Genomic DNA, 27822 nt, shown 5'->3' with positions numbered 1-27822 from the left:
GAATATCCCCATTGTTATTGCTGCTTGCTGTGCGCTCCACAATATCTGTGAGAGTAAGGGGGAGACATTTATGGCAGGGTGGGAGGTTGAGGCAAATCGCCTGGCCGCTGATTACGCGCAGCCAGACACCAGGGTGGTTAGAGGAGCACAGCAGGGCGCGGAGCGCATCAGAGAAGCTTTGAAAATGAGTTTTGTGACTGGCCAGGCTACGGTGTGAAACTTCTGTTTGTTTCTCCTTGATGAACCCTCCGCCCCGCCCACCCGGTTCACTCTACTTACCTGTAAACCAACCACCCCACCCTCCCCTCCCCACTTCGAGCACCGCTTGCAGAGGCAATAAAGTAATTGTTATTTCACATTTATGCATTCTTTATTAATTCATCACACAAGTAGGGGGGTAATTGCCAAGGTATCCCGGGATGGGTGGGGGAGGAGGGAAGGAAAACGACACACTGCATTTTAAAATTTTAACTCTTATTGAAGGCCAGCCTTCTGATGCTTGGGCGATCATGTGGGGTGGAGTGACTGGGTGGCCGGAGGCCCCCGCACCGTGTTCTTGGGCGTCTGGGTGAGGAGGCTATGGAACTTGGGGAGGAGGGCTGTTGGTTACACAGGGGCTGTAGCGGCAGTCTCTGCTCATGCTGCCTTTCCTGCAGCTCAACCATACGCTGGAGTATATCAGTTTGATGCCCCAGCAGCCGGAGCATCGACTCTTGCCTTCTGTCTGCAAGCTGACGCCAGCTATCATCTTCAGCCCGCAACTTGCTCTATTCATCCAGCGATTCAGCCCGCCACCTCTCCTCTCGTTCATATTGTGCTTTTCTGAAATCTGGCATTGACTGCCTCCACGCATTCTGCTGTGCTTTATCAGCGTGGGAAGACATCTGGAGCTCCGTGAACATATCGTCCCGCGTCCTCCGTTTTCTCTTTCTAATGTTCACTAGCCTCTGAGAAGGAGAAACATTTGCAGCTGGTGGAGGAGAAGGGAGAGGTGGGTAAAAAAGACACATTTTAGAGAACAATGGGTACGCTCTTTCACCTTACATTTTGCTGTTCACATTACACAGCACATGTGCTTTCGTTACAAGGTCGCATTTTTCCTCTTATAGTGAGGGCCTGCCAGTTTCGTGTGAGAGATCACTCACGCAGTGCCAGGCAACAGATTTCGGCTTGCAGGCAGCCATGGTAAGCCACAGTCTTTTGGCTTTTTTAACCTTCTTAACATGTGGGAATGGTTTCAAACAGCAGCGCCCTCATTTCCCATATAAAGGATGAATTGTGTTGGCCATTTAAAATGGGTTTGCAATGTAAAAGGATTGGCTGCGGTTCCCAGGTTAACATGCAGCACAAACCCAACTAACCCCCCTCCCCCCACACACCCAATTCTCTGGGATGATCACTTCAACCCTCCCGCCACCGTGTCGCTAACAGCGGGGAACATTTCTGTTCAGCAGAGAAGGAACGGGCACCTCTGAATGTCCCCTTAATAAAATCGCCCCATTTCAACCAGGTGACCGTGAATGATATCACTCTCCTGAGGATAACAAAGAGCGATAAGGAATGGATGTTGTCTGCATGCCAGCGAACACCGGGACCATACGCTACAATGCTTTGTTATGCAATGATTCCAGACTACGTGCTGCTGGCCTGGCATGGTAAAGTGTCCTACCATGGCGGACGGGATAAGGCAGCCCTCCCCAGAAACCTTTTGCAAAGGCTTTGGGAGTACATGAAGGAGAGCTTTCTGGAGATGTCCCTGGAGAATTTCTGCTCCATCCCCATACACGTTAACAGATTTTTTCAGTAGCTGTACTGGTCACGATTGCCAGGGCAAATTAATCATTAATCATTAAACACGCTTGCTTTTAAACCATGTGTAATATTTACAAAGGTACACTCACCAGAGGTCCCCTGTGTGCCCTCAGGGTCTTGGGTGAGTTCAGGGGTTACTGGTTCCAGGTCCAGGGTGACAAACATATCCTGGCTGTTGGGGAAACCAGTTTCTCCGCTTCCTTGCTGCTGTGAGCTATCTACATTACCTCCATCCTCATCTTCCTCATTCCCCGAACCCTCTTCCCTGTGTGTTTCTCCAGTGAGGGAGTCATAGCACACAGTTGGGGTAGTGGTGGCTGCACCCCCTAGAATGGCATGCAGCTCCGCGTAGAAGTGGCAAGTTTGCGGCTCTGCCCCAGACCTTCCATTTGCTTCTCTGGCTTTGTGGTAGGCTTGCCGTAGCTCCTTAATTTTCACGCGGCGCTGCTGTGCGTCCCTGTTATGGCCTCTGTCCTTCATGGCCTTGGAGACCTTTTCTAATACTTTGCCATTTCTTTTACTGCTACGGAGTTCAGCTAGCACTGATTCATCTCCCCATATGGCGAGGAGATCCCATACCTCCCGTTCGGTCCATGCTGGAGCTCTTTTGCGATCCTGGGACTCCATCATGGTTACCTGTGCTGATGAGCTCTGCGTGGTCACCTGTGCTTTCCACGCTGGGCAAACAGGAAATGAAATTCAAAAGTTTGCGGGGCTTTTCCTGTCTACCTGGTCAGTGCATCTGAGTTGAGAGTGCTGTCCAGAGCGGTCACAATGAAGCACTGTGGGATACCTCCCGGAGGCCAATAACATCGAATTCCATCCACACTACCCCAAATCCTACCCGCAAAGGCTGATTTTATCGCTAACCCCCTTGTCAGAGGTGGTGTAAAGAAACCGGTTTAAAGGGCCCTTTAAGTCAAAAGAAAGGTCTTCGTCGTGTGAACGTGTCCAGGCTTAATTCGATTTAACATTGCTAAAGTCAACCTAAACTCATAGTGTAGACCAGGCTTAAATTAGCTGTTACCACTCAAGAAAGAGATCTTGGAGTCACTGTGGATAGTTCTCTGGAAACATCCACTCAATCTGCAGCAGCTGTCAAAAAAGGGAACAGAATATTGGGAATCATTAGGAAAGGGATAGACTATAAAACAGAAAATATCATATTGCCTCTATATAAATCCATGGTATGTCCACATCTTGAATACTGCATGCAGATCTGGTTGCCCCATCTCAAAAAATACTTTGGAATTGGAAAAGGTACAGAAAAGGCCAACAAAATAATGAAGGATATGGATCAGCTTCCGTATGAGGCAAGATTAATAAGACTGAGGCTATGGCTACACTCCACAGCTTTTAGCAACATGGCTGTGCCGCTACAGCCATCCTGCTGACAGGCACGTAGTGTAACTGCTGTTTGTTGGCAGGAGAGAAGTGCCAGTGTAGACAAAGCCTGAGACTGGTCAGCTTGGAGAAGAGACGACTAAGGGGAAATATGGTAGAGGTCTATAAAATCATGACTTGTGTGGCAAAAGTAAATAAGGAAGTGTTATTTACTCCTCATAACACAAGAATTGGGGTCACCAAATGAAATGAATAGACAGCAGGTTTAAAACAAACAATAGGAAGTATTTCTTCAAACAACACACAGTCAACTGGTGGAACTCCTTGCCAGAGGATGTTGTGAAGGCCAAGACATTAACAGGGTTCAAAAAAGAACTAGAGAAATTAATGGAGGATAGGTCCATCAGTGGCTATTAGCCAGGACAGGCAGGGATGGTATCCCTATCCTCTGTTTGCCAGAAGCTGGGAATGGGTGACAGGGGATGGATCACTTGATGATGACCTGTTCTGTTCATTCCCTCTGGGGCACCTGGCATTGGCCACAGTCAGAAGACAGGATACTGGGCTAGATGGACCATTGGTCTGACCCATTATGGCCGTTCTTATGTTTTATGTTCTATGTTCCCCTGTTACCGAGCCACCCTCTCCCTGTTGCAGAAACAGACAGAAGCCGAGAGGCAGAAGATCATCTGGGAGTGGAAGGAGCTGCGTGGGTTTCTGGAGGAGCAGGAGCAGTGGCTGCTGTCCCAGCTGGAAGAGCTAGAGAGAGCCATTGTCCAGAGAAGGGATGAGGGCATCTGCAGCCTGTCCCGGGAGATTTCCCTGCTCAGTAAGAGGGGAGGAGAGAAGGGGCAGCAGCCGCTGAGCCAACCCCGGCAGGTCAGGCTGTCATTACAATGATCATATGCAGCATTTCTATAGGAGCTTCTGAGCCCTAGACCCCAAAGCACTTTACAAAGTGGGGTCAGGGGCATTATCCCTATGGGGCAAATGGGGAAAGTGAGGCAGAGGGAGGGGCAGAGCCTTGGCCAAGGTCACACAGTGAGTCTGGCAGTGGCGCCAGGGATGGGTCCTGGGAGTCCTGGATGTTGCAAACCGAAGACCTTCTCTCCTGGAAATGTCTGTCTGCATTTGCACTTGGAGGGTGAAATCCCCTCCCCCCCATGCTGAGGTCCCGAGACAGGCCTAAGGCCCCTCTCACTGCAGGTTAATGGGTTTAGTGGGGCCAGGGGCCTTCTGGGTCTCTCAGCACTGGGGGAAATTTGACTCTCAATGCAGAGAAATATCTTCTGCCTGTAAAGTGCCGGGGGAGAAGATTCACGCAGTGGCAACCTGCTCACAGGGATTGCTGGGGCTGTGTAGGGAAAAGTCCCTGGTAGGGGGTGGCAGCTGCTTTGGGAATGTAAACTTGAGATTCCCCTACTGCCCGAGGCTTCAATGGTGACTTCTCTGCAAAGCAGGAGACCTCCCCACCCAGAGACACTCCCCCTGACTGCCTCCTCTTTCTCTCCCTCTTTAGGCTGCTGGGAGCACTGGGGGCAGGTAAGTCCTGGGCTCCATTTCCCTCCCCCTCATTGGCCGTTAGGTTTGATAACTGCACTGAATAGGAAGCTGCCCCCTGCCCTTGGAGTGTGTGATTCTGTCTCCCTAATGCCTGACTCAGGTAGGAGATGAGCCGTTTACTGTCTGATCACTAATGAGGTCACAGCAGGGCTGCTAGACATAGCGCCAATGAGACAGACGGACACACCTGGCCTGTCTCCTGGACTGATGTGGCCACATCACGTATTCAGAGGGTGCAGAATCTCAGCTTTCACATTTTTTAAGGTGAGTTGCTGGCCCTCAGCACCTCCCCAGTGTAAACGGAGACAGTGTTGCCTTGCTGGGGCTGGTATCAACCTGAAGCCGTAGCTCTGAGAGCGTGAACTCTCTTGTCCCCTGTTAATGTCATTGGGGTGTCAACTGAAATGACGACACTTTGATGTCAACATTAAACATTCCCTGGCTGATCACTTGAGCAGGTGGATTGGGGAGTGGGAGGGAATGAAGCCTTTGCAGGGTGGGAATAGTGGGTTTCTGTGGGGAGGGAAAAACAGAGGAGAGAGACAAGGAAGCAAGAGTGAAATAGAGAAAGGAGGGTGGGAAAGGAAGGGAAACACAGGGAAGAACTAGCAGGGGCCCTACAGGGGTGTCCGGGAGGGGGCTGTTTTCCTCCTGAGTGACATTGAGTGTGACAGACAAAGACTTGGCAAAATAATAAGAACTAAAATTTTATTTCAGATACGAAGGGCAGATTCTCCCCTTGTTCCTTGTACGTGGGTGTCCCATGGAGAGCAGTGGGTGTTCTGCTGTGAATGGAGAAGGGCAGAGAGTCCTAAACTGATGCCCTTGGGCCATTGACCATAATGGACAATGCAATATGGCCCTCTCTGCCAAATGAGCTGGGTGCCTCAGGGTTACTGCTTCAGCTGAAGGACTCGAGGGTTTTGGTGTTTAAGGACCCAGGTTCATTCCCTGCTGGAGACCTGGGCTCTGTCTGTGGCCACTGTCAGCATGTAGGACTTGCCCACTCTTTGGTCTGTGTCTCCTCCCTTTCCACATAATCCCAGTGCTGGTGCCCCTTGTTACTGCAGTAAACCAGCATAGGGGATGGCTCTGCCCCACACAGAACCAGAGCGTCCCTGAGAAAGCTCCTGAACAACGTCTCCGTTCCTTGCTCTAGTGTCTCTCCACTTCCCATCTCTCTGGGGAGTACAGGATTGAGGGCAGGTGACTCATCATGACAATGACCATCTCAGGCTACAAAGCTCAGATCCAGGTTTCCTGGAGTTTCGGGGTTGCTGGGCTCAGGGTCTGAGGATCAGGCCTATTTCTCACCCCTCCTTTCCCCAGCAGGGAGGACGGGATGTTTCGGAAGCCAGAGCCGGCGTTTGCATAGCTGGAGAAGAGACTCGGCGATTTCTCTCTGAAAAGTGCCATGCTGCAGGAGGTGCTGCTGGGATTCAAAGGTGAATTGGAGTCTGGGAGTGGCATCTCCTCTGGTTAGAGTGACCCTCACCCTGGGGAGGAGTCGGGGACTCTAGTGATGTCACTGATCCTTGGCTCCATCTCACAGCCCAGCTCAGCGAGTTGCCTTTCCCCATGAAGCAGCCCTGTGGGGCTGGCTCTGTCTGCAGCGGCTGCGTTATCGGCCTCTGATCTCTGGCACCATCTCGTAGTTAACCACAGTTACATTAATAAGCAATGGGGATTTCTCCATGAATGCGAGGGCCTGAATTCTCACCTCTCTCATCTTCTCCTTCTCCTAGAGGCGCTGCGACAGGGACTGGGGAGCGACACAGGTATGTGTCTGTCTCTGACTGGCCATGGGGAGATTTAAAAAAGGGAAGAAGGAGGATCCGGGGAACTACAGGCCAGTCAGCCTCACCTCAGTCCCTGGAAAAATCATGGAGCAGGTCCTCAAGGAATCAATTATGAAACATTTAGAGGAGAGGAAAGTGATCAGGAACAGTCAGCATGGATTCACGAAGGGGAAGTCGTGCCTGACTAACCTAATTGCCTTCTATGATGAGATAAATGGCTCTGTGGATGAGGGGAAAGCAGTGGATGGGTTATTTCTTGACTTTAGCAAAGCTTTTGATACTGTCTCCCACAGTGTTCTTGCCACCAAGTTAAAGAAGTATGGGCTGGATGAATGGACTGTAAGGTGGATAGAAAGCTGGCTAGATCGTCGGGCTCAACAGGTAGTGATCAATGGCTCCATGTCTAGTTGGCAGCCGGTTTCAAGTGGAGTGCCCCAAGGGTTGGTCCTGGGGCCGGTTTTGTTTAATATCTTTATTAATGATCTGGAGGATGGTGTGGACTGCACTCTCAGCAAGTTTGCAGATGACACTAAACTAGGAGGCGTGGTAGATACACTAGAGGGTAGGGATCGGATACAGAGGGACCTAGACAAATTAGAGGATTGGGCAGAAAAAAACCTGATGAGGTTCAACAAGGACAAGTGCAGAGTCCTGCACTTAGGACGGAAGAATCCCATGCACTGCTACAGACTAGGGACCGAATGGCTAGGTAGCAGTTCTGCTGAAAAGGACCTAGGGGTCATAGTGGACGAGAAGCTGGATATGAGTCAACAGTGTGCTCTTGTTGCCAAGAAGGCTAACGGCATTTTGGGCTGTATAAGTAGGGGCATTGCCAGCAGATCGAGGAACGTGATCGTTCCCCTTTATTCGACATTGGTGAGGCCTCATCTGGAATAGTGTGTCCAGTTTTGGGCCCCACACTACAAGAAGGATGTGGAAAAATTGGAAAGAGTCCAGCGGAGAGCAACAAAAATGATTAGGGGTCTGGAGCACATGACTTATGAGGAGAGGCTGAGAGAACTGGGATTGTTTAGTCTCCAGAAGAGAAGAATGAGGGGGGATTTGATAGCAGCCTTCAACTACCTGAAGGGGGGTTCCAAAGAGGATGGAGCTCGGCTGTTCTCAGTGGTGGCAGATGACAGAACAAGGAGCAATGGTCTCAAGTTGCAGTGAGGGAGGTCCAGGTTGGATATCAGGAAAAACTATTTCACTAGGAGGGTGGTGAAACACTGGAATGCGTTACCTAGGGAGGTGGTGGAGTCTCCTTCCTTGGAGGTTTTTAAGGCCCGGCTTGACAAAGCCCTGGCTGGGATGATTTAGCTGGGAATTGGTCCTGCTTTGAGCAGGGGGTTGGACTAGATGACCTCTTGAGGTCCCTTCCAACTCTGATATTCTATGATTCTATGATTCAGACCAATAACCATGTTAACGACAGGTGATCGCAGCTTAAAGCATTTGGAAGCTGTGTAACAATGTGAAGCGATGTTACTTTGTTCTTGCACCACTATATTTTCAACTGATTTGTCTCTTAAATATTTTAGCTCATCAATATCACGTAAGCATTTAATGTGTTTTGCAGTTTTTTTAGTATTCATTAATTTTTTTTGCCTTTATTTTCTTTAATTATTGCATTTTTTACTGACTACATTAATTTAAAGAATTTTATCTTGTAGTTTTAATTGCAGTAATATTTAATAGTGTTTTTAATTAAGTTTACATAGTCTGATTTAAAAAATTTTTTTTAAAGACCACTAAGGTCTTTGACAACGTTTCCTGTTTTTGAGTGGCTGTTGGATACTTTTTTTTTTTAAATACAAAGGCTGAGCTTTTTTAAAACATATTTATTTGAAAGTTTGTTAGTATTGTTAGAGTTTTTTGGCTTTTTAAATAAAATATATAGACTTTTTTTGTTGTGATTTTTTAAATTGGTAATGAATTCACAGTTTTAACTTCTAATTATTTTAGTGCACTATTTACCTCTTGTGACACAGGTTGTAGCTGATTTTTACACTTTAAATAAATAAAACCGCTATTAGCATCTAATTTTGTTAAAACAGCAATTCAATATTTCTTTTTTGCATAACCTGCACTTCCTTAAGAATGCAACGTTTGTTTGGTTCTTTTAATTAACTTTTTGCTCTAAACTTTTTTTATGCTTAAATTATGCCTTAAATTAATTTATATTTCTAGGAATGATTTTATTCATTTAAGATAGAATCTTAATTTTCCCCCCCAATGCATTCCAAGCCATCTCGATGATAATTAATTTCTGGGAAACATCCTCAGCAGAATTATTTGAAGGTGTTGCACCAGAGAGTAAAGGCACAGAGGGAGTGGCTTGTGGGAAACAGGGTAAGTTTCATTACTAATCCTGCTCTTAAAAAGAGGGGTCTTTTTAGAAAAATAGTTTATCTTACAAGCACAGAGAGACTTTAAGAAAGTCACTAATCACGGGAGCAATGGGTCTCTTTGGAACATATTTTAACTGACAAACTCTTACAGCCTTTCTGAGAAACAGGATAGAACTATGGTCAACACTAAGTGCAAATGAATAATCATGCATCATGAGGAGAAAGAGGAGGGAATACAAGTTAAAATATAATGAAAACAAAGCCTCTCCGAAAGGAAATATATCAGTTTAGTAGCGTTGTTGCCATGTCAGGGGTGAGGTGGGAGATGATTTTCTATCTCCCTCCCCCCCCCCCCCAATCTCTTTTTTAAAGTCCCAAAAGGAATAAAAGTGTGTGGCATAGTTTATTTTTTATAATTAAATCTATGTCCCTAAGGTCAAATTTGGCAGAGGTAACTTTGTTCCCACGTTTTCTTGTTCACCCAGCGTAGATCTTAGTACTGGCCCTGAACGAGATTAGCCCCCTTTTGTTTGGACTAATTACATTTTCTGTAGTTGGTCTTCTTGCACCTGTGCATGGCATTCATGGCTGAAAATAATTTAACCTACTTTTCATCACCTTGTTGCTATAGGGTATTGTAAGATCTTATGAACTTTCATCTTCCTTTTACAGTGAAGTAAGGCAGAGAGTTCAAAATGTGGGTGTTATTGGAATTAACAGTTCCCAGGGTTGGTCCATATATGCCATAGCACTTGGCTCATTCATGCTTTGTCCGCATACAATGTAGCACTCTCTTCCCATGCGTAGTCAATGATGACACAAAATAATGATCTAGGCTGGTGCTTCTCAGGTGGTAGTTTGTGACCCCTGGGGGCTCAGGAAAGGCAGTAAGGAGACTGTGAGATGTTGAGTGTTTCATTATGATCTAAAGCAAAGAAAATCTCACTCCCCTGTTCATTGTGGTCCAGTTTTCTCCGTCAGCCTCTTGAAATATACAAGTTCTATATAGACTCAGCACGGATACATGTTGTATTCTTACTTTTATAGTAAATATTCGGGGGTCAGAAAAAAATTGACTTCCAATAAGTGGTACTTGTTTCAGCTGTGAAATTAGGCAGTTTGCAGCTGTGCACAGTAACCCTTTCATTGCCTGTATCACAGTCAGCGAGACTGAAATCCCTTTGGTGGTTAGTAGAGATGGGGACGAGGCAGAAAGTTTGGATCCAAACCAGCATTCAGTGCTGTCAGCGATCGCAGGAGAGCAAAGGAACCCAGGGATCGTTGGTTACATACTCCGCCACCTGAGCGAGCTAGCTAGGCTATGTATAGTGTCTTTTTAAAGGCACAGTCACAGTGTAGAAGGGTCCCTAAAGCTGCTTTTTGCAAGTTGAGATTCCTTTTCTGACATTTGCCTTCTGTCTTTGTTCCTTCACCCTCCAACTAGCAAACAGGGGCTATTACAAGGCTGGTTAGATGCTACTTTCTAGACCAGAGAGCTAGGGTTGATTTAGCATGCTGTTGGCATCAGCTGGTTAGAGAAATCAGGAAGCGAGGGTGACATTTAGGATTCTTCCACCAGGGGGAGGTGCTGTTGGACTCATCTGGTGGGGGAGACTCTAAAAAAGCTTCTCAGCTCCCAGAGACGGGACAGACATGCCAGTTCCCTGCACGCCACACACATTCAGGTCCCCCTGGGGAAAAACTCAAAAGAAGCCCGGCCCCAGGAGTGTCAGAGAAGGGAATCACTGTTTGCCTTAAGAGGTGGGTGAGGGAAACCTGCAGGTACTTAGATCCCTCCAACGTCTGATATAACCACTTATGAGGAAGGTCTGGGGAAGCCGAGGAGGACAAGGAGAAGGAAAAAGGACTTGCAGCTGTTGTTCAATCACCATACTCCCAGCAGAAGGGTCTGGGGGGTTCAGCACTTTGGCAGCTAGTTGAGGACACAGAACTCAGAAGATGGGAAAGCTCAGAGCCCCATTACATGGAGTCAGAATGTGATCAGCTCACAATGAGGGGGAGCAACACCCTTCCCTTGGTCTCTATGCCAGAGCTCCTATCAACTCAGTGTCCTTCCGGGAAGAGTGTCCAGGTAGGCTGCCGAGAGGGTTGCGATGGGGTAAATGAGAGCAGAGGAGGATTGTTCCTCATGGGTTTTCTTTGTGTTGCTTTGTGATCCTGCTGAAAGAAGCATCATTTGAGTTTGTTTCAGTGGCTTGGGTTGGGCTCAGGTTGTGACCCTGAGCACAGGAGTTCCTACACACTCTGCTCTTAGCAGCTCAGGGAGTGGACAATGGAACAGTTTCAGAAATTGGAAAGAAAGTAGCCCAAGAAAGTGTAGTATAAGTGAGAAGAAAAACATCATCATCTCCCTAATGGTTAGGATTTGGCACTGCCATGGCCTAGGTTCGATTCCCAGTCAGGGAAAAGTGGCTTTATATATTTTTTTAAAAAAAACCCTTGAGTTATTCTTCACTCGCAATTTAAACAATTCCATGGTTTTTCCTGGTTCCCCCATCTTCTACATGATGTTGGGAAGGGCTTTGGAGACCATATAAAAATTAAAAACAACAGGAGTACTTGTGGCACCTTAGAGACTAACAAATTTATTTGAGCATAAGCTTTTGTGGGCTACAGACCACTTCTTCGGATGCATAGAATGGAACATATATTGAGGAAATATATATACACATACAGAAAGCATGAAAAGGTGGGGGTTGTCTTACCAACTCTGAGAAGTAGGTCCGCCACTAAACCACATTTCCTTTCATCAGTAGCTACCTGAGCAAGGTAGTGACCAGTTGGCAACAGGAGAAAGGCCCATTGTCTATGCTTGGAACACTTCAGCAGCTAGACCTCAGGAATGGAAGAGGCTAATGGTCACTTTCTCAGGGATGGTTACTTCCAAAGACTTGTATATAGAGTGGGATGAAAGTTTTTTGGATGAATAGTTTATTTGCTGAAATATTTTGGTTGACCCAAAATGATTTTTTGGTTTTGTTTCATCAAGAAAATTGGAAAAAAATATTCATCTTGGGTCAACCAGAATGTCTATTATTGTTATTATAATGTTGGTTTGGCTAGCTAGAAAGGGAGGGAAAATCCCATCTTTTCATGCTCTCTGTATGTGTATATATATCTCCTCAATAAAGTTCCATTCTATGCATCCGAAGAAGTGGGCTGTTGCCCACGAAAGCTTATGCTCAAATAAATTTGTTAGTCTCTAAGGTGCCACAAGTACTCCTGTTCTTTCTGCGGATACAGACTAACACGGCTGCTACTCTGAAATCTATAAAAATTAAAGCTTCCCACTGACTAGTAACAGAATATGGCATGTTTCCACTGTACACCCCACAGTACAGTCTGCATGCCCTTTTACATAAATAGACATGTGCAAATTATTTTTCCCCCTTGCTAGGTAGCCTAACCAACATGATAATAACAATAATAATAACCTACTTCTATCCCTCTGCCCAAATAGGGGTGTTTGTTTCACATTGCATGTAAAAATACAATAAATGCATTTTGTTGTTATCTAAACCTGGGATCAAGATGAAACATTGTGATTGTAAGTCAATGAGAAAATCTCTGCTGAGTTCTACAGAAGGAAGGTTTTGTCATCAGGTTCTCACACAAGATAAAAGTTCTGAAGGTTCTTAGAGCTTCCAGACACAGAGGCCAGAACTTTCAGAAGGTCTCACACCCACCCCTAGAGCCAGATTTTCAGAAGAACTCAGCTGCCATTTGGGCAACAAAAATTTTGGCCAGGTTTTCAGAAAGGCTGAGCTATTTTGAAAACAAAAGGTGGTAGCAGTTGTGGGTGCTGGTTGCTTGGCCGTCTGGCCCACCATGCAGGAGTTTGAGGTTCACCATTACTTTTCTTCATCTTTCTTCAGCGGCGAACAGCAGAGGCTAACAGCGGGAGTTTGCCTGGGAGCTGTCCGAGAGGAGGTACGCTAAGTGCTGCATTAGGGGGGCTGTGTTGGTGAGTATCTGAGTGTCTGCTGCTGGGACAGTTGGTCAGTTTGACCGTGTGCTTGATTGCTTGCTTGTTTGTTTGAAAAGTGTGAATTGGGAGTGCTTTGTTCCAGCTGGGCCTTGAGTGGGCCTGACTGGTATATAAGGGCAGTCAGCAGCGAACCAGCTGAGCGGCGAACAGCAGAGGCTAACAGCGGGAGTTTGCCTGGGAGCTGTCCGAGAGGAGGTACGCTAAGTGCTGCATTAGGGGGGCTGTGTTGGTGAGTATCTGAGTGTCTGCTGCTGGGACAGTTGGTCAGTTTGACCGTGTGCTTGATTGCTTGCTTGTTTGTTTGAAAAGTGTGAATTGGGAGTGCTTTGTTCCAGCTGGGCCTTGAGTGGGCCTGACTGGTATATAAGGGCAGTCAGCAGCGAACCAGCTGAGCGGCGAACAGCAGAGGCTAACAGCGGGAGTTTGCCTGGGAGCTGTCCGAGAGGAGGTACGCTAAGTGCTGCATTAGGGGGGCTGTGTTGGTGAGTATCTGAGTGTCTGCTGCTGGGACAGTTGGTCAGTTTGACCGTGTGCTTGATTGCTTGCTTGTTTGTTTGAAAAGTGTGAATTGGGAGTGCTTTGTTCCAGCTGGGCCTTGAGTGGGCCTGACTGGTATATAAGGGCAGTCAGCAGCGAACCAGCTGAGCGGCGAACAGCAGAGGCTAACAGCGGGAGTTTGCCTGGGAGCTGTCCGAGAGGAGGTACGCTAAGTGCTGCATTAGGGGGGCTGTGTTGGTGAGTATCTGAGTGTCTGCTGCTGGGACAGTTGGTCAGTTTGACCGTGTGCTTGATTGCTTGCTTGTTTGTTTGAAAAGTGTGAATTGGGAGTGCTTTGTTCCAGCTGGGCCTTGAGTGGGCCTGACTGGTATATAAGGGCAGTCAGCAGCGAACCAGCTGAGCGGCGAACAGCAGAGGCTAACAGCGGGAGTTTGCCTGGGAGCTGTCCAAGAGGAGGTACGCTAAGTGCTGCATTAGGGGGGCTGTGTTGGTGAGTATCTGAGTGTCTGCTGCTGGGACAGTTGGTCAGTTTGACCGTGTGCTTGATTGCTTGCTTGTTTGTTTGAAAAGTGTGAATTGGGAGTGCTTTGTTCCAGCTGGGCCTTGAGTGGGCCTGACTGGTATATAAGGGCAGTCAGCAGCGAACCAGCTGAGCGGCGAACAGCAGAGGCTAACAGCGGGAGTTCGCCTAGGGAGAGCGCACTGAGGCTTTCATCTGCAGGTTTCTCCGAGTAGTTCCTGCAACAGTTGAGGAAGCTCCTAAGAGGATGGTGATATGGAAGGTGAGCGATCAGCTGTTGTAACCTGCACAGGTTGTGCCATGTTTGTCTTTCTTCCACATGACAGAAGCGACTTTGTCTGCACAAAGTGCAAGCTGGTCTCCATATTGGAAGAGAAGGTTCGAGGGCTGGAGAAACGAGTGTCGACTCTGCGTTGCATAAGGGAAAATGAAGATTTCCTGGACAGACGTCAGGAGATGCTTCTACGGCCACAATATTCTGAAGATTCAGAGCAGGCACAGCAGGGACAGAAGGATTGTGAGGAGGTTTGGCAGCATGTGACCTCCAGAAGAAGAAAGAGGAGCGTCCATGCACCAGCAATGGAGATACAGGTGAGGAATCGTTTCCATGTTCTCTCTACAGGTGCTAATGCGGAGAGTGGACTAGATGGCCCATCTGAGGGAAGGGAGCAGAAGGAGACTCCACCGATTGGAACGCAAAAGATGCACTGTCCTAGGGATGGGGGTTCCACGACCACCACTCCCAAGAGGAGGAGGAGGGTGGTGGTGGTCGGGGACTCCCTCCTCAGGGGGACTGAGTCATCTATCTGCCGCCCTGACCGGGAAAACCGAGAGGTCTGCTGCTTGCCTGGAGCTAGGATACACGATGTGACGGAGAGACTGCCGAGACTCATCAAGCCCTCGGATCGCTACCCCTTCCTGCTTCTCCACGTGGGCACCAATGATACTGCCAAGAATGACCTTGAGCGGATCACTGCAGACTACGTGGCTCTGGGAAGAAGGATAAAGGAGTTTGAGGCGCAAGTGGTGTTCTCGTCCATCCTCCCTGTGCAAGGAAAAGGCCGGGGTAGAGACCGTCGAATCGTGGAAGTCAACGAATGGCTACGCAGGTGGTGTCGGAGAGAAGGCTTTGGATTCTTCGACCATGGGATGGTCTTCCAAGAAGAAGGAGTGCTAGGCAGAGACGGGCTCCACCTAACGAAGAGAGGGAAGAGCATCTTCGCCAGCAGGCTGGCTAACCTAGTGAGGAGGGCTTTAAACTAGGTTCACCGGGGGAAGGAGACCAAAGCCCTGAGGTAAGTGGGGAAATGGGATCCTGGGAGGAAGCACAAGCAGGAGAGCGCAACAGGGGAGGACTCCTGTCTCATGCTGAGAAAGAGGGACGATCATTGAGTTATCTTAAGTGCCTATACACAAATGCAAGAAGCCTGGGAAACAAGCAGGGAGAACTGGAAGTCCTGGCACAGTCAGGGAACTATGATGTGATTGGAATAACAGAGACTTGGTGGGATAACTCACATGACTGGAGTACTGTCATGGATGGATATAAACTGTTCAGGAAGGACAGGCAGGGCAGAAAAGGTGGGGGAGTTGCGTTGTATGTAAGAGAGGAGTATGACTGCTCAGAGCTCCAGTATGATACTGCAGAAAAACCTGAGAGTCTCTGGATAAAGTTGAGAAGTGTGAGCAACAAGGGTGATGTCGTGGTTGGAGTCTGCTGTAGACCACCAGACCAGGGGGATGAGGTGGACGAGGCTTTCTTCTGGCAACTAGCAGAAGTTGCTAGATCACAGGCCCTGGTTCTCATGGGAGACTTTAATCACCCTGATATCTGCTGGGAGAGCAATACAGCGGTGCACAGGCAATCCAGGAAATTTTTGGAAAGTGTAGGGGACAATTTCCTAGTGCAAGTGCTGGAGGAACCAACTAGGGGCAAAGCTTTTCTTGACCTGCTGCTCACAAACAGGGAAGAACTAGTAGGGGAAGCAAAAGTGGATGGGAACCTGGGAGGCAGTGACCATGAGATGGTCGAGTTCAGGATCCTGACACAAGGAAGAAAGGAGAGCAGCAGAATACGGACCCTGGACTTCAGAAAAGCAGACTTTGACTCCCTCAGGGAACAGATGGGCAGGATCCCCTGGGAGAATAACATGAAGGGCAAAGGGGTCCAGGAGAGCTGGCTGTATTTTAAAGAATCCTTATTGAGGTTGCAGGAACAAACCATCCCGATGTGTAGAAAGAATAGTAAATATGGCAGGCGACCAGCTTGGCTAAACAGTGAAATCCTTGCTGATCTTAAACGCAAAAAAGAGGCTTATAAGGAGTGGAAGATTGGACAAATGACCAGGGAGGAGTATAAAAATATTGCTCAGGCGTGCAGGAGTGAAATCAGGAAGGCCAAATCACACTTGGAGTTGCAGTTAGCAAGAGATGTTAAGAGTAACAAGAAGGGTTTCTTCAGGTATGTTAGCAACAAGAAGAAAATCAAGGAAAGTGTGGGCCCCTTACTGAATGAGGGAGGCAACCTAGTGACCGAGGATGTGGAAAAAGCTAATGTACTCAATGATTTTTTTGCCTCTGTCTTCACGCACAAGGTCAGCTCCCAGATTGCTGCACTGGGCAGTACAGCATGGGGAGAAGGTGACCAACCCTCTGTGGAGAAAGAAGTGGTTCGGGACTATTTAGAAAAACTGGATGTGCACAAGTCCATGGGGCCGGATGCGCTGCATCCGAGGGTGCTAAAGGAGTTGGCAGGTGAGATTGCAGAGCCATTAGCCATTATTTTTGAAAACTCATGGCGATCGGGGGAGGTCCCAGATGACTGGAAAAAGGCTAATGTAGTGCCCATCTTTAAAAAAGGGAAGAAGGAGGATCCGGGGAACTACAGGCCAGTCAGCCTCACCTCAGTCCCTGGAAAAATCATGGAGCAGGTCCTCAAGGAATCAATTATGAAACATTTAGAGGACAGGAAAGTGATCAGGAACAGTCAGCATGGATTCACGAAGGGGAAGTCGTGCCTGACTAACCTAATTGCCTTCTATGATGAGATAACTGGCTCTGTGGATGAGGGGAAAGCAGTGGATGTCTTATTTCTTGACTTTAGCAAAGCTTTTGATACTGTTTCCCACAGTATTCTTGCCACCAAGTTAAAGAAGTATGGGCTGGATGAATGGACTGTAAGGTGGATAGAAAGCTGGCTAGATCGTCGGGCTCAACGGGTAGTGATCAATGGCTCCATGTCTAGTTGGCAGCTGGTTTCAAGTGGAGTGCCCCAAGGGTCGGTCCTGGGGCCGGTTTTGTTTAATATCTTTATTAATGATCTGGAGGATGGTGTGGACTGCACTCTCAGCAAGTTTGCAGATGACACTAAACTAGGAGGCGTGGTAGATACACTAGAGGGTAGGGATCGGATACAGAGGGACCTAGACAAATTAGAGGATTGGGCAGAAAAAAACCTGATGAGGTTCAACAAGGACAAGTGCAGAGTCCTGCACTTAGGACGGAAGAATCCCATGCACTGCTACAGACTAGGGACCGAATGGCTAGGTAGCAGTTCTGCTGAAAAGGACCTAGGGGTCACAGTGGACGAGAAGCTGGATATGAGTCAACAGTGTGCTCTTGTTGCCAAGAAGGCTAACGGCATTTTGGGCTGTATAAGTAGGGGCATTGCCAGCAGATCGAGGAACGTGATCGTTCCCCTTTATTCGACATTGGTGAGGCCTCATCTGGAATACTGTGTCCAGTTTTGGTCCCCACACTACAAGAAGGATGTGGAAAAATTGGAAAGAGTCCAGCGGAGGGCAACAAAAATGATTAGGGGTCTGGAGCACATGACTTATGAGGAGAGGCTGAGAGAACTGGGATTGTTTAGTCTCCAGAAGAGAAGAATGAGGGGGGATTTGATAGCAGCCTTCAACTACCTGAAGGGGGGTTCCAAAGAGGATGGAGCTCGGCTGTTCTCAGTGGTGGCAGATGACAGAACAAGGAGCAATGGTCTCAAGTTGCAGTGGGGGAGGTCCAGGTTGGATATCAGGAAAAACTATTTCACTAGGAGGGTGGTGAAACACTGGAATGCGTTACCTAGGGAGGTGGTGGAGTCTCCTTCCTTGGAGGTTTTTAAGGCCCGGCTTGACAAAGCCCTGGCTGGGATAATTTAGCTGGGAATTGGTCCTGCTTTGAGCAGGGGGTTGGACTAGATGACCTCTTGAGGTCCCTTCCAACTCTGATATTCTATGATTCTATTCTATGATTCTATGATTCACTTAAAAAGTGAGCAGGAAGACTACATATAAAAATCAGCAGTGCTTTAGAAGTTCTCTAGACGTTGAAAGAGATGTGCCATCTCTGCCTCCCTAAGGAATTCAAAACAAGTAAAGAAAACTAAGATTTATAAATAGCTTGACTAAGAGGATCAGGCTGGCCAAGAGGTCTACTGCATCAAACCCAAGCCTGTGTCTTGCTGTCATTTGTATTCTGGGTTCTATTTGGAGGTGGGTGTTCAAATCCTCCTTCTGACATAAGCATTGCCTTCTACCTGAAGAAACAGACTCATTTCAACCTCTCCTATAATACCAAGTGCTTAGCATTTCTATGATAGAAGTTAGAGGGAAATCAAACATCTTTCAAAGTGCTAGATGGTGCATATTTGGGTAAATTCCAACCTCCTTATCCAGAAAAAACTTGGAGAGGCAGGCTTGGCTGCTCAATATACAGGAGAAGGGTGCAGGACATTGACAGTGTAGAATGTGAGACTCACAATCTGTGATTTTGAGTCATAAGTGGGTGCCCTAAGTTGTGTGCTCTGAGAGTTATCTCCTTGCTTTCCATTTATGGTCAGGGAGGGATAGTATAACCAAGTGTTCTGGCAAAACTTTCCCCACGGCCTGGTCAGCGAACCCTATAGTGGGAAACGTTCCATGTATTTGACTGCATTTCGGTTTCTTGTATTGTTGGATGAAGCCCAAAGAGATGGAAGAGAAATGTCCATGGAAAACTCGGACATTGCTTTTTCTCCAAAAAAAGGAAGGTATTTGTTAGACACTATTGCTTCTAGTATTCTTGTGGAATCTGAGGCTAGTTGAAGAATTCCTGTCTATCCCAGAGAGAACCATTCCATTGTAAATACAAATGAAATGAGATCTACATGTCGAGTCAGCACCTATTAAAATATTTACTGAGAAAAAAGCCATTCTTTGCCTTGTTGATAAGGACAAGGATCCCTCTTTTCCTTTCAATTTCAAATGCGGAATTGAACCCAGGCCATGACAACTAAAATACCAGAGCCTACCACTTAAAGCACCCGGTAGGGCTGTTTCTTTCTGACGACTAGATTTGGCTTTCTCAGATTCCTGTTTTGCTAATGTCACATGCTGGTCCATTCTCCATTGCCCTGAGCCCAAAAAACAGATGACATGGTGTCACAAACTCAAATTATGCTTCAGGTTCCTCCATCAGTATCACTGGAGCAAAATAAAGAAATCACCAGAGGAGCAATTCTCCTCTGCTTTCATTTACCCCAGTGCAATCCTCTCCACTTCTTCTTCTGTTTATAATCTGGAAACTCTGTTGGGGGAAAAATCATTGAGCTGACAGTATTTCTGGGATTTCTGGGACCAAGAGGGGGGGCTGATGTCACTTGATGAGATGCTGATTCATTATAACTGGTCTTTTGGTTTTAGCTGCCCCGTAGCATAGCTCTCATTTGGTTAGCTCTATACTCTCAGGAAGCTGACAAAGTGCTGACCCCTGCTTCTCTCGGGCCACTGGGAGCATGGTGATTGCATACCAGCTGCAAGCCCTTCTGTCCTCTCTTTGTCCTCCTCGGCTACCCCAGACCCTTTCCCACAAATGGCTTCATCAAACAGTGGAGGGACCTAAGGACCTGCAGGTTTCCCTCACCCACCTCTTAAGGCAAACAGTGATTCCCTTCTCTGACACTTGTGGGGCTACATTTTCTTTGAGGAGCTTCTTCCCAGGGGGTCTAATATCCTGCAAAAATGTGTGTATGGCTTGGGGGGAACCAAATTGTCTACCCCCTCTCTGGGAGTTGAGAAGCTTTCTGACTATCCCCCACTACCTGAGTCAATGAGCATCTCCCCCTGGTGGGAGAATACTAAATTGTATCCTTCCATACTCATTTCTCTGACCAGCTGGTAGATCAACCCCAGCTCTCTGGTCTAGAATCCAGCATCTAACCAGCCTTGTAATAGCCCCTGTTTGCTAGCTGGAGAACAAAGGAACGAAGACAGAAGGCAAATGTCAGAAAAGGAATCTCAACTTGCAAAGAAACTTCCTTAGGGCTCCTGCTACATTGTGACTGTGCCTTTTTAGAGCTGCTGTAGACAGCCTGGCTAGCTCAGTTGGTAGAGCATTAGAGGGGTAGCCGTGTTAGTCTGGATCTGTAAAAGCAGCAAAGCATCCTGTGGCACCTTATAGACTAACACATGTACTGGAGCATACGCTTTCGTGGGTGAATACCCACTTCATCGGATGCATGTAGTGGAAATTTCCAGAGGCAAATATAAATATGCAAGCAAGAGTGAGTCAGGCTAGAGATAAAGTTCAATCAGGGAGGGTGAGGTGATCAGCTAGCAGTTGAGGTGTGAACACCAAGGGAGGAGAAACTGCTTTTGTAGTTGGCTAGCCATTCACAGTCTTTGTTTAATTCTGAGCTGATGATGTCAAATTTGCAGATGAACTGAAGCTCAGCAGTTTCTCTTTGAAGTCTGGTCCTGAAGTTTTTTTGCTGCAGGATGGCTACCTTTAAATCTGCTATTGTGTGTCCAGGGAGATTGAAGTGTTCTCCTACAGCTTTTTGTATATTGCCATTCCTAATATCTGATTTGTGTCCATTTATCCTTTTACGTAGGGACTGTCCAGTTTAGCTGATGTACATAGCAGAGGGGCATTGTTGGCATATGATGGCGTATATTATATTGGTGGACGTGCAGGTAAATGAACCGGTGATGGTGTGGCTGATCTGTTTAGGTCCTGTGATGGTGTCGCCGGTGTAGATATGTGGGCGGCAGAGTTGGCATCGAGGTTTGTTGCAGGGATTGGTTTCTGAGTTAGAGTTACTATGGTGCGGTGTGTAGTTACTGGTGAGAATATGCTTCAGGTTGGCGGGTTGGCTGTGGGCGAGGACTGGCCTGCCACCCAAGGCCTGTGAAAGTGAGGGATCATTGTCCAGGATGGGTTGTAGATCACTGATGATGCATTGGAGAGATTTTAGCTGGGGACTGTATGTGATGGCCAGTGAAGTTCTGTTGGTTTCTTTATGGGGTTTGTCTTGCAGTAGGAGGCTTCTGCGTACACGTCTGGCTCTGTTGATCTGTTTCCTTATTTCCTCATGCGTGTATCGTAGTTTTGAGAATGCTTGGTGAAGACTTTGTAGGTGTTGGTCTCTACACTGTGACTGTGCCTTTGAAGCAGTACTGTAGACAGCCTGACTAGCTCAGTTGGTAGAACATACAACTCTTAATCTCATGGGTTTGAGCCCCATGTTGGGTGCTTCATCTTGCTGCCTTAAGTATGCTTTTTTTGTGTATATGACGAACCCAAAATAAAATGCACTCTCTTCCTTCTCAACAATATTATGCAGTAAATGGCTCTTCCTATTAGCTTAGATAGAACTGGAAGAGAGAACAAACTGACATTTCCATCTATTCAAGGGACACCATCATAGGACCTAACGACATGAGCCATACCATCAGGAAAAAGAAGAACAGGAGTACTTGTGGCACCTTAGAGACTAACAAATTTATTAGAGCATAAGCTTTCGTGGACATGCATCCGAAGAAGTGGGCTGTAGTCCACGAAAGCTTATGCTCTAATAAATTTGTTAGTCTCTAAAGTGCCACAAGTACTCCTGTTCTTCTTTTTGCGGATACAGACTAATACGGCTGCTACTCTGATACCATCAGGAGCTCGTTCACCTGCACATCTACCAATGTGATATATGCCATCATATGCCAGCAATGCCCCTCGGCCATGTGCATTGGACAAACCGGACAGTGTCTACACAAAAGAATAAATAAATACAAATCATACATGGAGAATTGTAACATTCAAAAACCAGTAGGAGAGCACTTCAATCTCCCTGGACACTCAATAACAGATTTAAACGTGGCCATTTTTCAAAAAAAAACTTAAGAAACAGACTTCAACAAGAAACTGCAGAACTGGAATTAATTTGCAAACTGGAAACCATCAAAGTAGGCCTGAATAAAGACTGGGAGTGGCCGGGTCACTACAAAAGTAATTTCCCCTCTGATACTCACACCTTCTTGTCAACTGTTGGAATGTGATACATCCATCCTAATTGAATTGGCCTTGTTAGCACTGATTCCCCCCACACACACTCATTAAGGCAAGTTCCATCTTTTCATGTGCTGTGTATTTATACCTTCCTACTGTATTTTCACTCCATGCATCCAATGAAGAGGGTTATAGCCCACGAAAGCTTATGCCCAAATAAATTTGTTAGTCTCTAAGGTGCCACAAGGACTCTTCATTGTTTTTAAAAATATCAAGGGCGCAGTAAGGAAATTAGTAGCTCAGAGCTTGTGGTAACAGCATTTGAAGAAGAACAAGAGGTTGATGTTAAAAAGGGCTAAGGAAATAATGTTACTTCAAAAGGGAAAAGAGGTGTTGTGTGTTGAAAGTCTGGCTTAGACATTTCTAATTGTTATTTTCTGATTCCTCATACCCAGACCCTGCCTAGCCAGGAAAGGAGGGGAAATGTGATCATCAGTCAATAGATTTCTCTGACATGAAAAGGGGACATGAGGCTGGTTGTAGTTATCTCAAAATAAACAAAGTGAGGGGAAACTGCTGACTGAGAGCTAAATATGCAGGACAAAGGGCTGTATGATATGCATACCACCATGTGCCTCCTCTGATCAGCAGATCAAGGTGTTTAGTGACTTCCTCACTTCACAGGAATCTGCCCCAGAGATCTCCATGAAACTCTCATGGAGATACTGGGCAATCCGCTGCCACAGGTTCTTTTGCAGAGCTGCTTTGTTTCTTGCCCCTTTAAGGGTAATTTTCCCATGCCACTCTGCTGTCATTGAGGGGAGACCATTCCTACACACAGGTGAGCCATGTAAGGGCCAGGGCAGAAGCCGTAGTCTTGGAGAAGACCCTCCCTTGATTCCCTGCTCATTCTCAGCAATGAGAGATCTTCTATAATGAACACAGCCTGTAGAAAATGTGGTCACAGGAATGATTATAAGACCCCCCCCCTACACTGCTGGATCTCCCAAAGAGCTACATGCCCAGTGTACAGTACGGTCCTGGAACACTGATTTCCCCTGTCCCTGCTGTTACCATTTTGGAGGTCTTGTGGCTCATGTGTTCTTGCCTGGGGTCAGCCAGTTAGTGATAGGTATGTGCATAGTGGCTGTGTTTTAAATCACTGCATCAGTGGGCTGTGTTTTGCAAACAATACTGCTTCTGTAAAATGTTGCATTTTGGCTTCACAGATATGAGCCTAGCTTCCCTCTTTGTTATCACTCGCTGAACGGCTTCGCAGAATTAGAAAGCGGCCATGAAGAAATAAAGAGAACGTTCTGCATAATGTAATGATGCACTCTGTGGCCGAAAAACAAGAACTGAAGGAGTGGCCGGACAGCAAGAAGAGGGACCAAAAGGAGAATGTGGCATGCCTGAATGAAGCCATGGAGTGGCTCTTAAATGTTATGGAGTGCCAAGCAGACATGCTCCGGGTGCTACTAGCACTGCAAACCGAGCAGCTCCATGCCCGCATTCCCCTGCACCCGCTGTCAGAAAACGCCTTCCCCTGCCCTAACCCCTACACTGTGTCCCCTTGGCCCTTAACTCCTGCACTCCCCTCCTGTGTCCCCAGCCACTGCCCCTCTTCTGCACCCTCTTCACCTCTACACCCCCTTCCTGCACCCATGTGGGGAAACTGACCTGTGTGCATGGAGCAGCTGGCATTGCTGCCAGCTCCTCCCTGGAATGCTGCTCCTCTGTGCACCTCTAGGGGGCTATGGGGTGTGTGTGTGTAGCAACGTCAGAGCTCCCTGCATCCAGGGATCCACTTAATTCATGTGCATCCACTTAACTCATCTGGGCTGGTTGGTCATTTTGGCAAAGCAGCCCCATCATGCTGCATACCTAGGCAGAGTAGGTGTGTCTATGCAAACACGGTCTGTTCCTGAAGTCTTTCCCCCAGCTCATCACTTGATGTAAGGGGGGAGCTCATTCAGACCTTGCTTACACTTAGTATTTAAAAACTCCATAGTGGCCCTGTCTCTGCTGGCCTTAGATTTCTCCTCTTGTCCCTTTCCCGACAGTTCAGATGAGGTGGCCGAGTGGTTAAGGTGATGGACTGCTAATCTATTGTGCAATGAATGCCTGGGTTCAAATCCCATTCTCATTGGATGCATTTAGTCTTCTCCTGTCCTTTGCAAACCATCTTTCCCTTTGGTACAATCACAGACCAAACCATGTTGCCTCTTGCAAACGAAAACTTTCTCAGGAACTCAGACCCCCCTGCTTCAAATGAAATATGCCTAAAGCCCAGATTTCTGAAAGAATTCTCTTGTTCTGTATTTCTTAGTTTTTATCTCAAAATGTAACATCCTCATAATCTCCCCCAAACACCGTGGGACAAGGTTGTGGATGTGGGACATTTAAAATACTATCTTACCCCAAAGATTGAGGATCCGCAGGATGGTCATCTATGAGGGACTAGACCCAAACTATCAGTAACTCTATTATCAGTGCCTGTGAGTGTAATTTAAACCATAAAAACAGGCATACTGGGATAGATCAAAGGTCCATCTAGCTCTGTATCTTGTCTTCTGACAGTAGCCAATACCAGGGGCTCTAAAAGGCTACTCAAGAAGGCACCACTGCGAGTTGAACCTAGGATCTCCTGTTTACAAGGCAGGTGCTTTAGCCAGCTAAGCCACAGTGCCTGCATCAGCTTAAGGTACTGTGTCTGTCTACACCTGACTCCCTGCCAACCCCCCACAAGGGCCTGACAAGTGTTGCTTGTGTTTGGATTCTGTAAAGCAGAGGAGCAGGTGAAGTTTTACTCCCAAGGTGTGTGTGTGATTCTTTGCACAGGTCTATGTTACAAAATTAGGTCGGTGTAACTACAATTCTTAGGGGTGTAAAAAATGTACCCCCCTGAGCTATGCACTTATATCAACCTAACCCTGGTGTAGATAGCACTGTGTCAACAGGAGGGCTTCTCCCATCAACATAGCTTGGGGAGATGCTTGGTTAGTGAGGACCCAGATAATAGGTGGCATGTGACTCTTGCATTTGGGGAGGCTGGGCATAAGCGCTGGAAGCTCCCTAGAAGTGTGTGGGGGCATCGGTACCCAGACTGTGGCACTCCCACCCACTCTACCCTGCTCTTTTGCCTCACTCTGAGGCCCCACCTGTGCTCCACCCTCACTCCCGTTTGGCCACTTACCTTCCCTACTCTTTGTCTTTGGCTGAGGTCTGCTGGTCTGCCTTTTACTCGCTCCTTTCCTCCCCAGAGGCTTCCTCACCTGCTGCTCATGCTTCTCCACTCTCTACCCCAAGGTCTGCCCGCCAACCACACCTCTCTGCCCCCTCCCCTGAGACCCACACTACCCACCTCTTTCTTCGTGCTGCTATTATTATTCCATAAAACATCAAGGATGGAATAAAAAACTGAGTTTACTCCAGGGGAGGAAAGAAAGGAGCCACCAATCCCTGGCAAAGCTCACTGACCCAGAAAAAACCTCCCCCCTGCTATTGCAATCACTGATGTACTGGCGACATGATGGAAAAGGGACTGTCTGAATTATCAAGACAGGAAATGGACAACAATCTACAGCAACGTATTGGCCAGAAGCGGGGTTCTGGGTGGAAAGAAAAGAAGCAACAGTTAGTCCGAGTGGGCTCCTTTCTGGCCGAGATGGTCTGCTGTGGTGGGCTTGGAAGTTGCCTGCAAGCCATAGTGATTACTGCTGCTCCTTTCTGGCTGACCTGGGGGTGCCATTGATGACTTGGAAGTGGGGGCAGGGGGCTGGCTGTGAGAGAATCGAATCCAGGAAGCCCCAACCTGCCCCTCTGGGGGCCGAGTCTTTCTCTTCTCTCCTGTCTTGGGGAGCCCATCCTTAAGCCTGCCCAGCATATGCTGCAGCTCAAGCATTTAGCCTTCCTGTGTGGCCTGTGCTGGAGAGGACCCTGAACCCCTGTGGGGTACTGTTGGGGGGAAATCCCACCACAAATATTTCTAGCCAGAAGATCAACCCGTTAGGTCAAATGGGGCAAGCTGGAGGCTTGGTGACAGTCTGCGGGGCCAGCAGCTAAAGCTGTTTTCCCGCATGTCGGCTGCTGAGGTTTGCCCTTCCCGCTCCCTGCGCTGCTGCACCCTAAAATCCCTGTCGGCCAGCAAGATGAGCTGGGATCCCAGAGAGAGAAGGCAAAGGGGTGGCCTGAGCCCCCTCTGGCACTGCCCCTGCCCCAGGCAGCCCACAGAGACCCGATGCCTCCCCAAGCGAAGTGTGGAAACATGCCAGCCGCACTAAGGGGGCTCGCTGCCCTCTCTGCCCCCCTCTCTCCATGCCACGTTGCTCCTGGGGGGGAGGCCGTCTCCATGCGCTGCCCCCACCCCGAGTGGAAACTCTGTAGCTGGCCCTCCCGATCCCCCCACCTAGTAGCCACTGCTGGAGTGGAGCTTGTGCCGGTCACTTTGGGAGCCATGGTACCTGAGGTAAGCACCACCTCCTGACTTCCTCTCACACCCCAACCCCCGGCCCCACTGCAGAGGCTCTCTGTGTCTTCAACAAGCACTTACAAGGATTGGCCAAGAACTTCTTTTCTGTTTACAAGAAAGAAATACAAAAAAGGGAGCCCAACAGACAAGTTTCATTCAGCAAGGACAAACTGGCAGGCCAAGCCAGGATCTCTCAGTTACTAGGAAGGCTCTTCAGCCAGCTCTTCCCAAAGGCCAGTCTCCAGAGGCTTTTGTGACATGATGGACCTCAAAGAGCCCCCTGTAGCCCACATATTCATCATTCATATATGGTTGTGATATTTCATACAAAGCATTCCATGTACGTTATTATATGAGAAGTCATGATCTGCTTAAATCTGTCATTGTCTCCAAATATGTATAGCATTAGGGTGTATGAAGGACACTTGAACTAAGAATATGAAATAGGAGACTGTGTTTTTGCCTTTCTCCTCCCCCACCTACGCTGGAAGCAGCAGGAATCCTGAGAAAATGAAGGTCATTTGAGGACAGTCGTCCAGGTTTCAGGGGGAATTCTATGTATTAAGGAGGGTAACATCCAGTGGGATGAGAAAATTGCTTGACCTAACTATTGCCTAGTGTAATAAGGTGTAAAGTTTAGATTGTGCATTTATCTTTTATTTTCTTTGGTAACTTACTCTGATCTTTTATAACTTCCACTTACAAGCCTTAAAAGTCCCTCTTTCTGTAGTTAATAAATCTATTTTATGCTGTACTTAAACTAGTGTACTTTGCTTGAAGTTCTTGGGAAATCTCAGCTCTATTACAAGGCTGGTGCATGCACTATTCACTATGAGGGAGGGGTGAACTGGATAATAAACTCAGACTGGTCAGGCTTCTGACTAGGGCAAGATGGTATAATGCAGGGGCGCAAGGCTGCAGAGCTGTGGGGAATTGGCGGGAGGCTCTCTATCATTAGTTTTATGAGTGGCTGGGAGAAGCATTCATGTAACTCAGTTGGATGTGTCCCTACCTGTGGATGTCTGTGTAAGTGCAATATCTGCCAGAGATTCACAGCTTGTCACAGCATCACAGTGTGAGAGGGAGTCCAGGTGATGGGACACAGGGTTCAGGGGTCCCACTGTTCAGGTTGCATCCCAGAGATCCCATCACAGACTTTCAACAACCACAGCGGATGTTCACTGAGACAGAGATAGAGA

At 47.5% G+C, this 27822-nt stretch overlaps 1 protein-coding gene and 1 pseudogene across 1 annotated transcript; both read right to left on the bottom strand.

The window, feature by feature from the left end:
• LOC128823351 (zinc finger protein 420-like) overlaps positions 1-27822 on the bottom strand; it is a 208361-nt pseudogene that overhangs the window by 141942 nt on the left and 38597 nt on the right.
• LOC128823090 (uncharacterized) lies at positions 407-27750 on the bottom strand. The gene is made up of 3 exons (XM_054005180.1): positions 27636-27750; positions 1902-2907; positions 407-970 (listed from the first exon to the last, which is right to left on the bottom strand). Exons 2-3 carry the CDS (start codon positions 2440-2442, stop codon positions 768-770), a joined length of 744 nt encoding a protein of 247 aa, XP_053861155.1. The 5' UTR covers positions 2443-2907; positions 27636-27750; the 3' UTR covers positions 407-767.

The sequence above is a fragment of the Malaclemys terrapin genome, chromosome 15, assembly GCF_027887155.1.
Source record: "Malaclemys terrapin pileata isolate rMalTer1 chromosome 15, rMalTer1.hap1, whole genome shotgun sequence".
NCBI lineage: Eukaryota > Metazoa > Chordata > Testudines > Emydidae > Malaclemys > Malaclemys terrapin.
The sequence above is the reverse complement of the archived record's forward strand: the minus strand, read 5'-3'. Positions and strand labels throughout refer to the sequence as shown.